The sequence below is a fragment of the Sinohyriopsis cumingii genome, chromosome 7, assembly GCF_028554795.1.
Source record: "Sinohyriopsis cumingii isolate HCF-2022 chromosome 7, ASM2855479v2, whole genome shotgun sequence".
In the NCBI taxonomy this organism is placed as follows: Eukaryota; Metazoa; Mollusca; class Bivalvia; order Unionida; family Unionidae; genus Sinohyriopsis; species Sinohyriopsis cumingii.
This window is the reverse complement of record NC_142967.1, coordinates 8,953,783-8,966,718: the sequence shown is the minus strand read 5'-3', so window position 1 is coordinate 8,966,718 and position 12,936 is coordinate 8,953,783. Positions and strand designations below refer to the sequence as shown.

General features: G+C 40.1%; 1 protein-coding gene across 2 annotated transcripts in view; it reads left to right on the top strand.

Moving 5' to 3' along the window:
* LOC149794715 (galactocerebrosidase-like) overlaps nucleotides 1-12,936 on the top strand; it is a 97,413-nt gene that overhangs the window by 53,089 nt on the left and 31,388 nt on the right. For both annotated transcript variants that reach the window (XM_089964335.1, XM_089964334.1), the window contains exons 11-14: nucleotides 3,732-3,871; nucleotides 6,762-6,851; nucleotides 9,590-9,679; nucleotides 11,126-11,267. In XM_089964335.1, coding sequence (XP_089820461.1) covers nucleotides 3,732-3,871; nucleotides 6,762-6,851; nucleotides 9,590-9,679; nucleotides 11,126-11,267 — 462 coding nt within the window. The remainder of the gene's footprint in view (nucleotides 1-3,731; nucleotides 3,872-6,761; nucleotides 6,852-9,589; nucleotides 9,680-11,125; nucleotides 11,268-12,936) is intronic.

Here is a 12,936-nt window from a genome sequence, read left to right as displayed (position 1 = left end):
GGAGTTGAGTCGGCGTTCTTGCCTCATGTAGGTACTCCAGGTCTCACTTCCATATAGAAGGGTGCTGAGAACGCAGGCCTGGTAGACTCGGACCTTGGTGTGCTCTGTCAGCGCGTTGTTTTCCCACACCCTCTTCGTTAATCGAGCCATGATGGTGTTTGCCTTTCCAAGCCTTCTGTCCAACTCCATATCAATCGAGAGAGTGTTGCTGATGGTTGACCCTAGGTAGGTAAAGTTGTTGACTGCTTCCAGGGTGACACCGTTGATTTTGATTGAAGGGGCAATGGTGGTATCTTGCACGCTGACATTTGTTTTTTCCAAGCTGATGATGAGACCAAACTGCGTGCAGGCAACAGCAGAACGGTCTCCCAGTCTCTGGAGGGCTTCCTCAGTGTGGGCCACAAGAGCTGCGTCATCTGCAAAAAGCATCTCCCTGATGAGCACAGCTCTCACTTTGGTCTTCGAGCGTAGTCGTTCCAGGTTGAACAGCCTCCTGTCGGACCTGGTGTGTAGATATATGCCATCCGTGGATGTGTCGAAGGCGTAGGACAGGAGCAGGGAGAAGAAGATCCCAAAAAGTGTTGGTGCCAGCACGCAGCCCTGCTTCACACCACTGTCAATTGGGAAGGAGGCTGAGGAGGATCCATCATACAGGACTGTTCCCTTCATATCTGCATGGAAAGAGATTATCATGCTGAGGGGTTTTGGGGGGCAACCGATCTTACTCAGAAGTTCAAAATGGCCCTTCCTGCTGACCAAGTCAAAGGCCTTGGTGAGGTCGATGAACATCATGTAGAGTGGTTGACCTTGCTCTCTGCTCTTCTCTTGGAGTTGTCGTAGGGAGAAGATCATGTCTGCCATCGACCTGCCTGCTCTGAAGCCGCACTGTGATTCCGGGTACACATGGTCTGCCAGCAACTGCAGCCTGTTGAGTATGATGCGAGCGTACACTTTACCAACAATACTCAAGAACGAGATCCCTCTGTAATTATTACAGTCACTGCGGTCGCCCTTGTTTTTGTAAAGGGTCACAATTGTGGCATCACGCATGTCTTGGGGGACTACTCCTTCCTCCCAGCAGTGGCAAAGTAGCTCGTGCAGTGGTTTAATCAATGCTGGTTTTCCACGTTTGATAGCTACGGGCGGGATGCTGTCACTACCTGGTGCTTTATCGTTTGGAAGGCAGTCGATTGCTTTGCTGAGCTCCTCTAAGGTTGGCACTTTGTCGAGCTCTTCCATGGTGGGCAGATTCTTTATGCTGCTGAGGGCTGCATCAGTGACTGACGTTTCTCGGGAGTATAGTTCTGAGTAGTGCTCCACCCATCTGGCCATCTGTTGCCCATGGTCTGTGATCTTCTGTCCCATCAGGGATTTCAGGGGAGCGACCCCTTTCACTGTAGGGCCTAGAGCCTTCTTGATGCCACTGTACATACCTTGGATGTGTCTGGACTCGGCACTGCGCTGGATCCCTTCACACAGTTGTTGCCAGTACTCGTTCGCACACTGTCTAGCAATGCGTTGGGTGTTACTTCGGGCACTTCTGAGAGCAGCAAGCGTCCGTTCATTAGGGCATTTTTTGTAAGCTATGAAGGCTTTTCGTTTCTCCTTGATTTGTGGTTCCATCCTTGATAGGTGTGCATTGAACCAGTCCTGGCTGGGTCGTTCCTTCTTGCCAAACGTTGACGTAGCTGTACTGTAGATGGCACCCTTCATGGCGTTCCACTTGGCTGTAGCGTCGTACTCAGGCAGGTCCTGGAGAGCCTTGTTCAGGGCAGACACATACTCCTCCACCTTTCCAGGGACTGACATCTGCGCAGTGTTTATGCGAGGACATCCTTTTGGTTTTGAGCAGTGTAGCATGTGTGGCTGTAGTCGCACTCTGCTGCTCACAAGGGCATGGTCGGAGTCACAGTCTGCACTGTGGTAGGTTCTGGTGGAGAGGACGCTATTAAGGGCAGAGCGCCTGGTGATGACCAAGTCGAGTTGGTGCCAGTGATGAGATCTGGGGTGTTTCCATGACACTTTGTGTTGTGGCTTACACTTGAAGAAGGTGTTTGTGATGCACAGGCCATGGTAGGTGCATAGCTCCAGCAGTCTCTGGCCGTTTTCGTTGGTCTTTCCAGTGCCATGATATCCGAGGCAGGTAGGCCATGACTCGTGGTCCGCACTACTCTGGCATTAAAGTCGCCGAGGAGGAATAGTGGTTCATTTTTGGGGCATCCTTTGATCTGTTCGTCCAGCTGCCCATAGAACTGATCCTTCATGTCTTCTGATGACGTGAGGGTTGGGGTGTAGACACTGATGATGTTGACAGGACCAGAAGCAGTGGTGAGGCGGATGGACAAGAGACGCTCAGTGCCCCCTGTGGGAGGTTCAACTGAGGCCAGGAGATTGTTTTTGATGGCAAAGCCCACTCCGTGCTGACGGGGCTCCTCAGGTTCTCAACCCTTCCAGAAGAAGGTGTAGTTTTCCTCTCTGAGGGAGCCACTAGAGGCGAGCCTGGTTTCCTGGAGAGCAGCTATGCTGATATTTAGTCTGGTGAGTTCTCTATCGATGATGGCCATCTTTCTGGTGTCGTCCACTTCTCTGAGGTCATCGGAGATGCCTGTACACATGGTGCGCACATTCCAGCTTGCAAATCGAAGAGCTGGAGTCTTCTTTATTGGTTTCTTGTTTCTTTTGTCTGGTGTGGAATTACCGTCTGCTTGTCATGCTGAACAACACACTGAGCTCCAGACACCCACTGGAGCAGGCAGACGATGGCGGGTCAACACCTTATTGACCGGGGGCTGCCCGGCTTGAGGCGGGCGATAGTTGGCCAGTGGGACACGATGATCCCTCCCACTGTCAAAGCTGACCCATGGCGCCCCTTCCCTACACCAATCGGGTGGGACTTATAACCCATAAACTGTCAGCTTCCGTGTTGTTTCCTCACTCAGTAGCGAGACTGGAGTGTCCTCTCCAGGGCGCAAGCCTGGGCGTGGAGTATGAAGATCCTGGGCTGCCCAGACGTCAGGATCCCCCTCTCGTCCTTGCTGGTGGGGTCCAAAGGAATGCTGAGCATGACATTTGGCACCAGTTTGGATGCAGGAGCTGCCGGAAGGAGGTCGTAGTCGACCCCCAGCCGCCTTAGGGGCTCCACTCCTGATTTTCTGTCTGGGTTTACTCCCGTAGCCTTTCCTTCTCCCGAAGATATCCACAAGGCAGTGGAGCCATAATCCAATGGATGGGACTTGGTTGGTTTTGAATCAGAGTTTCCTTCTCCTAGATGAACTGCCTGACAAGGCTAACGTGCTTCATCTGCCCAGGTTTTGGGTCAGAGTTTCCCTTCTCTTAGACTGGTTGCCTGCCAAGGCTAATGAGCCCAGTCTGCCCATCCAGTTATACCGCCGGGTACTCGGTCGCGCCACACAGCAGGCTCTGTTAAAACAGGGGGCACCGTGTGAAGGTGCTGCTGTGGACACAATAGTGTAGGAGAGGCCATATGCAAGTAACCTCCTGCCCCGCAGAGCGAGACAGTGGTCCTGCGACGATCACTACACCTGGGAAGGAGAGGCTATGAGAGACACTTCACTTTCCTTTGGCAAGCGGGACGTCAGGCCCAGGCCTCGCACCCCCCCGAAATTTAAATTACATAATAATGCAGGACATAAAATAGATCCTGGGTGCTGGCCCTAACAGTACAACATGTTATTCTTATGTTAACAGGACCTTTATTATTCCTTTTTCAGCCCACACCACACAGTTTACCTCTCCTGGATGGATGTATCTGGGAAAGAATCAAGGGGTACAGTTCTTGCCAGGGGGAGGCAGTATTGTGTCTCTTACAAGCCAAGACAGTATGGATCTTACTGTCATCATAGAAACCATGGTAACTAACACTATGATTATCAAGATCCTGTTAAACCTGTGTTATACATGACAGAATTCAAGAAACTGTTCTTTAGTGTCACAATAGCATTCTCTGCGTCATGAACAGTGAGAACTTGATGCCCTTAAATGCCACTCTTGAATGCCCATAATAAATATAAATAGGCCAGATTTAGAAGACAATCATGAGCCTGTGGCTCATTTTCAAAAGCAAAGGACTTGATGGAAGAAACTATGAATAGTTTTCCATGATTTGAAAATGAAACAAATTACCCACTGTGTCAAGGGACTGGGTTGGATGAACGGTTGCAGTAGACTAGTTACTTAATTTTTATAACCAAAATTATGATGCAGGATGCTTTTTTAAGCAAAGCATTTGGTGTCATAATTTTAGTAATAAATGTATGTTCTGTATTGCATATACTTTTGGGATGTCTGAATAACATCACTAGCATTAAACATGTGATACAAAAGCCACTGTTTTCAATTGCACAATCAAATAAATATTTTAATTCATAGCTCTCAAACAAGTGTTTGCTCACTGCCATTTTGTTCAAAGTTCACACCTGCAAAAGTGTATGTTTTTGTTATGAATGAGTACATATTATGGATATCATGTTATTGTTATGAATGAGTACATATTATGGATATCATGTTATTGTTATGAATGAGTACATATTATGGATATCATGTTATTGGTATGAATGAGTACATATTATGGATATCATGTTATTGGTATCGATAAGTACATATTATGGATATCATGTTATTGGTATGAATGAGTACATATTAAGGATATCATGTTACTGTTATGAATGAGTACATATTATGGATATCATGTTTTTGTTATGAATGAGATGGAACTGCACTAGACTGTGCACCCATATCAAGAGTAGTTTTAAATGCAGCCTTTGAATTTTTTGTGCACTGAGTCACTGATTATAATTATTCGGATCAGCTTGATTGTCAATGACATGAAACATTAGTTCATCCCAAGTGCTGTATGTGTTGCCTTTAAGATGCCAAGGATGTTTAATTGAACATAAATACATAGTCCTGTTGAAATTAAAAGTCATTATTTGTTTTCTACTTAATATTTAGAAAACGTTCGACTTGTGCATTACAACTGTGTAGTGGTGTTGTAACCAATTTAACTTCTTGTATTTGTTGTGGGTTTAATGCCATTTTTAAGCACACAATACGCCATACATGGCAGCCAGTATGACTGGTGGAGGAAGAACCATGAAAACCCTGGTAAAAACCACCAATCCACAGAAGCTACTGGCAGGTTTCTCACATACCTACATTGGCCACATACCAAAATAGGTCATATACGTACATTGGCCACATACCCACATAGGCCACATACCCACATTGGCCACATACCCACACTGGCTGAGCTTGAGACTCAAATCCACATGGACAAAGGTGAGATGGCAGTGATCAGTAAAAGTGAGCACAGCACTTTTGGCCAGTTGGCCACCTGGGACACATGATTTAATCTGTCTCATAGTGTCCTATACAATTTAACCTTTTCCTTAACATTCAGTATTTAATTCGTTGCTTAGTATTTAGTAGGTTAAAAAAAAAAATGCAAACACTCCATCCTCATATTAAACTATAACACAATAACCACAGTTAAAGAAGGGAATAACCGTGCTCAGTATTTTTGTGTCAGAAAAATGTGGGAATTACAGGTATTTGAGGATTTTTAAAACTTTAATTACCTTTTCTCATTTTGAATACTATACTATGTCAGCACACATTAACTTTACTTAATTAATTGCACAAGTGGTATCTGGATATAGCTGCTGTCTGGTTACATGTGGTATCATGTTACATGTAGCTGCTGTCTGGTTACATGTGGTATCATGTTACATGTAGTGTCTCTTGCACTATCTGGTTACATGTGGTATCATGTTACATGTAGTGTTTCTTTACTTGCACTATCTGGTTACATATGCCATCTGATTACATGTCCTACCTGGTTACATATGGTTTCTGATTACATGTGCCATCTGGTTACATGTGGTATATAGGTACTTGTTTTAGTGCTTGTCAGTGACGTATATATGCTGTAAATGTGATGTCTCATGCAAGAGTTCTTGGCCTGAGTAATTGTTTGGAAGTCACAATGTAAAATGTTAGATTACAAAGTCTGTACTGTTTTGAAGACTGCGTGTAACCATTCAGTGCACTGTCTAGAGTTCCAAACTGCATTGGTATGTCTTTCCAACTGCTTTATATTAGTCTTAGACTGCAAATAATAATACCCTCAAAAAATACCCTCTCAAATTTTCGAGGAAGCCATAGCTTGTAATAATGAATTTTTATTGTTGAAGTAAACTTGCTTTAGGTTTTGGCTTTCGTAAAGTTGTTATTGTCGTAGGGTTTAACACCATTTTTTCAGGCTTTACATGGCGGCCAGTATTTAAGGTGGAGGAAAAACCTGGGAAATCCATGGAAAGAACCACTGACCCTCGAGAAGCTACTGGCAAGCTTTCTCACATACCCACATTGGCTGAATCCGAGACTCGAATACACGCAGACAGAGGTGAGATGGTAGTGATCCGTAACAGAGAGCACTTTAGACCACTTGGCCACTCAGGGCTCCCTTTCGTAAAGTAAAAATACTAGATGTTAAATTGAAAAAGCAATTTCAGTCTATATACAGATAACTAGAACTTTTTAAATGTGTGCAGTTATTTATTCATTTCAGTTAGGCAGTGATGTAGATAATTTTATTTTTTTTTAAATAATGAGTGATATTATCAAATTTGATAGAGTAGAATATATTTGTTTCCTCATTCAAATGTTTGGCTGTTATCATGATAATCATTGAAGAGTTCCATATGTTCTTCTAATTGTTGTTTTGCAACTCTTTAATTCAGAGCCATAATCATTCTGTATGTATTCGTCCTTCCCTGCCTCCATATGAAGTAAAACAACAGAATGTCACAATTCAGCTCAAAGGAAAGTTTGTAAGTATCATATGAATAAAGGATATGACTGATTTTATCACATAGTTTGTTAGAATTATTGTGTAATATGCGATATCATGCTAATTGTATGTTGCAGTGTTCAATAACACCTAGCAGTTTCGCATAGCAACATCTTTGAATAACATTAACTCTTTTTATGCGATAAGTCAATTTCAAACGTTGTATATTATATGAGTATGTTATATAGAAATTTTGTCGAGCAATACTATATCCCATTTGCTGCAGTCAGCTCATGGCATACAGTATTGTGTACAAGGGAGCCATAAGTCAGCTCATGGCATACAGTATTGTGTACAAGGGAGCCATAAGTCAGCTCATGGCATACAGTATTGTGTACAAGGGAGCCATAAGTCAGCTCATGGCATACAGTATTGTGTACAAGGGAGCCATATAGTATTCTCACATTATAGTACTGTACAGAGGAACCATTTATTATTCTCTAAATACACCACTGTACAAGGGAGCCATACAGCATTCTCATATTATACCACTGTACAAGGGAATCATTCAGTAATTTCTTGTTATGTCACTTCACAAGGTAGCTGTACAAAATTCTCTCATTATATCACTAAAAGGGAGCCATAAAGTATTCTCTCATATCACTGTACAGAAGAGCTGTACAATATTCCCACATATCACTATACAAAGGAACTGTAGTGTTCTCAGTATACCACTGTACAAGGAAGTCCTACTGTACAAGGGAGCTATACAGTACCCTCTCAATATACCCCAGTACAAGGGAGCCATAGAGCATTCTCATATTATACCACTGTACAAGGGAGTCATACATTATTCTCTAATTATATCACTGTACAAGAGTCATACAGTAATTTCTCATATCACTTCACAAGGGAGCTGTAGTCTTCTTTCATTATGTCAATGTATCAGGTAACCATACAGTATCCTCATTACATCACTACCATACAGTATTGTCCAATTATATCATTGTACAAGGGAGCCATACAGTATTCTCATATCATTGTACAAGGGAACCATACAGTATTCTCATATTATATCACTGTACAAGGGAACCATACAGTATTCTCATATTATATCATTGTACAAGGGAGCCATACAGTATTCTCATATTATATCACTGTACAAGGAGCATATCACCATACATCATTAACAATATCATGGAAATAGTATGTTGCAAAGGTTGGTCTGATTATTAAAGCACATCAACAGCTTTGTCTATGATACTCTGTATCAGAATTTATAAAACTTAGTACTTATTAGTCTATAAATTGTATGGCTCCGGTGGCCTAGTGGTTAGAGCATCTGTCTCAGATGCGGAAGGTCACAGGTTCGAACCCGGGCTGAGTCATACCAAAGATTTACAAAAATGGTACTAATAGCTACCTTGCTTGGCACTCAGCATTAGGAGGTTAGTGTTAGGACTAGTCGGCCTGGTGTCAGGATAATGTGACTGGGTGGGACATCTGCTATGTATCTGCAGCATGATGCCCCAGTGCTAGACATCACTGTAAACTGTCACACTGCAGACATCATAGTGATATGACTGAATTTTTTTTAAAGTGACGTTAAAAATCTAAATCACACACACACAGTTTATAAATTTGTATGGACAAATATGAAGAAGTTCTTCCTCAGAGTGATACTGCTCAATGTTATTAGTTCATATTTTCTCATTCAAATATATTTGTTTTATACTCATTTTAATAAGCCTGCCATAAGGTGGATCATTTTGTTATGTGTTGTCCATCTGTCCATTCATTCATCTGTTGTGTTGTCCATCTGTCCATTCATTCATCTGTTGTGTTGTCCATCTGTTCATTCATTCATCTGTTGTGTTGTCCATCTCCTTTAGTTTATCTGTTACCTATTTTGTTTCCACACTATAGCTAGCGGTCTCCACCACCTGCAGTCACCAAAACTTTCAGGATAGCTTGCACTTGGCACCAAAAGGTCATGGTCAATGTGACCAAAGGCAGAAAATAGTTTCTGGACAATAACTACATTCGACATCATTCACTGCCACTAAACTTGATGGGTATTTGCACTTGGGGTGGGAAAGAAATCTATTGATCTTGGAGCCAAAGTGTCAGAGGTTAAAGTCAGTGTGACTGGATGAAGGAAGAAAAATTGTTTCTGCACAATGACATCATTAGTAAATCACATTCCTCAGCCAAACTTTGTGTATGGTTTGCACCTAGGATAAGGAATAAACCTTTCCAGTCAAAGGGACATTGTGGTGGAAAGAAGAAAAATGCAAAACAACATTAATTCTACGTCAAAGAGCTGGACCAGACTTTCTGTGCAGTAAACAATAGGACCATTTCCCCCAATCCACCATTTAATAAATACTAAAAGTCTTGTTTTTAAAAGTTGATGCCCATGAAAATAAACGAATTCCCAGTGCTGAGAAGGTCCAAGACTGTTTGAAAAAATCCAGCATCTGATTGACTTATGTTCTTCACGTTCTAGAACTTTATTTTTGTTTCACATATTTTGTGAAATTGTTGTGTGGTTGTTATCTTCTAAGCAAGATGATAAAATGATAAGCTGTCTGTGTTGAGGTACACTGTATTTGCTTTGAGAATATTTCAAATATCTTGAAAACCTCAAACAGGAGCTACATTGAAATAATAACCAGCCTAAACTTTCTTAGTTACATCAGGCCCTTTTGGGTTTGGTGTTTTTAACCTAACAGTGGAATAGTGGCAATACAGAATAACACTGATTTTCTTTTGTAGGCTAATGTCCAGAAGTTGTTTGTTTGGTATAGCAAGCTTTCATTTGATCAGCAGCCATCAACACTTTTCAGAAATCTTGGAGCTTTTCCTGTAAGTGCTTGAGACATTAGTATCTCTAGATAGACAATGGTACAGTGATGTTTGTTTACAAATATGTTCATGGTTTTTCCTAAATGTTTTCTTATTCAGTTAAATGTAGAATAATTCAATATTTACTTCATTTACATGTAAATATAGACCCTATAATGGATATTTGTACCAGTGAAATGACAAAAAGGATCCAGAAATAATGCAAACGAAAAGCAGAATGAACACAAACACAAAAGGCATGCAAATTAAACAATGATGGCATGTGAATGAAACACAGAAGACATGTAAATGAAACATAGAAGGCATGCAAATGAAACCTACAAGGAATGCAAATGAAAAACAAGGCATGCAAATGAAATATAAAATGATGCATGCAAATGAAATACAAAACAAGGCATGCAAATGAAATTCAAAACAAGGGATGCAGATGAAATACAGAACAAGGCATGTATTTAAATGAAATACAAAACAAGGCATGTAAATGAAATAAATGAAATACAAAACAAGGCATGTAAATGAAATAAATGAAACACAAAACAAGGCATGTAAATTAAATACAAAATAAGGCATGCAAAAGAAATACAAAACAAGGCATGTAAATGAAATACAAAACAAATCATGTAAATGAAATACAAAACAAGGCATGCAAATGAAATACAAAACAAGGCATGTAAATGAAATACAAAACAAGGCATGCAAATGAAATACAAAACAAGGCATGTAAATGAAATGCAAAATAAGGCATGCAGATGAGATTATGAGTGAAATATGAAGCAAACAGTGCAAATGAAAGATGACAAGATGATGTATGAAATACAAATATGAATGGAATGAGAATGGAATATAAATAGGATGCTGATTAAATGCAGACAGAATGTAAATTTGGTAAAAGTACTCAATTAAAGGTCTGTAACAGATTGTATATTTTTTATGAATTCTTTCAAATAAAGACTGCCTTTATCTAAAATTTTATTGATTCTTCCTTCTATCATTATATTTATTCATATGTCTCAAACTGAGTCTATCATTTTATTTTCATGTGGTCTCAAATTACATCATTTTATATTCGTGTGGTCTCAAATTGAACTTATTTTATTTTCATGTGGTCTCAAATTAAGTCTATTATTTTATATTCATGTGGTCTCAAATTGAGCCTATTTTATTTTCATTTGGTCTCAAATTGAGTCTCATTTTATATTCATGTGGTCTCAAATTGAGCCTATCATTTTATTTTCATGTGGTCTCAGATTACATTATCATTTTATATTCATGTGGTCTCAAATTGAGCCTATTATTTTAATTTCATATGGTCTCAAATTGCGGCATCATTTTATATTCATGAGGTCTCAAATTGAGCCTATCATTTTTTTTTTCATGTAGTCTTACATTGCACCATCATTTTATATTCATGTGGTCTCAAATTTCATTATATATCATTTCAATAAGGTGGTGAATGGAGAGTTGCAAATAGACCTAGGCATTGATGAGATATACACACTGACCACACTGGCTGCTGGTCAGAAGGGAACCTACCCTGACCCTCCTGCACCAACACCTTTCCCACTGCCATACAAGGAAACATTTGAAGGTAAGCAGTCTGTAACTCTCATTTGATGCTGAGTATTTTTTGTTTCTCATTAGAGTAGCAACCAGCAACTTTTTCAAGTATATTATATTCCAATATACTGCTGCTTGAAACTCGGTGCTGATTTGTATGCTTATAAATTTAAATCATAAGTGAAATGATTGGTTTTCACATCCCTATGCTAAGTGAATCATTATTTATTTGTGTCATACCACATTATTATGCAACATTTTAACTACAGCTAACACTACCCATTGTTGTAACATTTTCAACTAGTTAAAATTCTTTGTTTTTAAAACCTTTTTCCACCCCATCTCAAAGTTTGAACATATTGCATAAGAATTGTTCGAAGGACAAAAATGTCAGATTTGCATAATTGTCTTTCCATTCCCAATACTTATGTACATGGTGGGGATCCGTCTTTCCTTGCCCAATAAATTAGTACAACATAGAGATCTGTCTTGCCATTCCCAATACTTATGTACATGGTGGGGATCTGTCTTTCCTTGCCCAATAAGTATGTACATGGTGGGGATCTTGGTACTTTCTATTTCCAATAAATATATATATGGTGGGGATCTTGTTACTTTCCATGACCAATAAATATGTACATGGTGGGGATCTGTCTTTCCTTGCCCAATAAGTATGTACAACATAGGGATCTGTCTTGTCATTCCCAATACTTATGTACATGGTGGGGATCTGTCTTTCCTTGCCCAATACGTATATACAACATAGGGATCTGTCCTGCCATTCCCAGTACTTATCTACATGGTGGGGATCTGTCTTTCCATGGCCAATACTTATGTACATGGTGGGGATCTGTCTTTCCTTGCCCAACAAATATATATATATATATGGTGGGGATCTTGGTAGTTTCCAAGCTATGATCTCTTATCTTAGTTGCCAGAGTTAAGTGTTAAGGGCAAATATCAGTTGCATACATAGATCTGTCATTTCATGCCCACTAAGTTTATATGTTTTTATAGGGTCAGGACATTAATAACTTTAAAGTTATGGCACAGGAGGTATGAAACAGTGGTGTATGAATTGACCTAGGGGTCAGTGGCAGTTGTATATTTGAATTTCTCTTTTCTTGCCCAATAAGTTTATATATTTTTACATGGTGTGAATTTCGATAGTTTAAAAGTTATAAAACCCTGGGACAAGCTCATTGGAGTTGGACAGGAGTGCCAGTATTACTTTCGTATATAAATATGTCTAAGTGTATAAATGGCTATCGTGTGAGGATCTCAGCAGATGCCATATAATGACCTATATGTTAAATTCCTGGGGGCATGACATAGAAGTCCCAATCTGGTATATGTTGACAATTGGATCACTCAGGACTTGTTTGAAATTTATGTAATACAAAGCACTGCATAGCTCCATCACAAGGGGCAACTTCAAAATTCCTAAGTGTTGTATCCCTATAGGACAGTGATGGTATTTGCATGTTTTGAAAGATGCACATGGATAATAACAGCTACATGATAGTTTACTGGGATGTATAGATTGTTATGACCATTTTGAACTCCAAACTCCCCTCACCTGGTTGACAGCAAAAAGGTGTCTAGGTTTCAAGACTTTCATAACATTCTATGTGTGGCAGTAAACTAACATGTAATGAATTTATTTCCTCATAAGCTTTACATAAAATTATTTGTTGAAG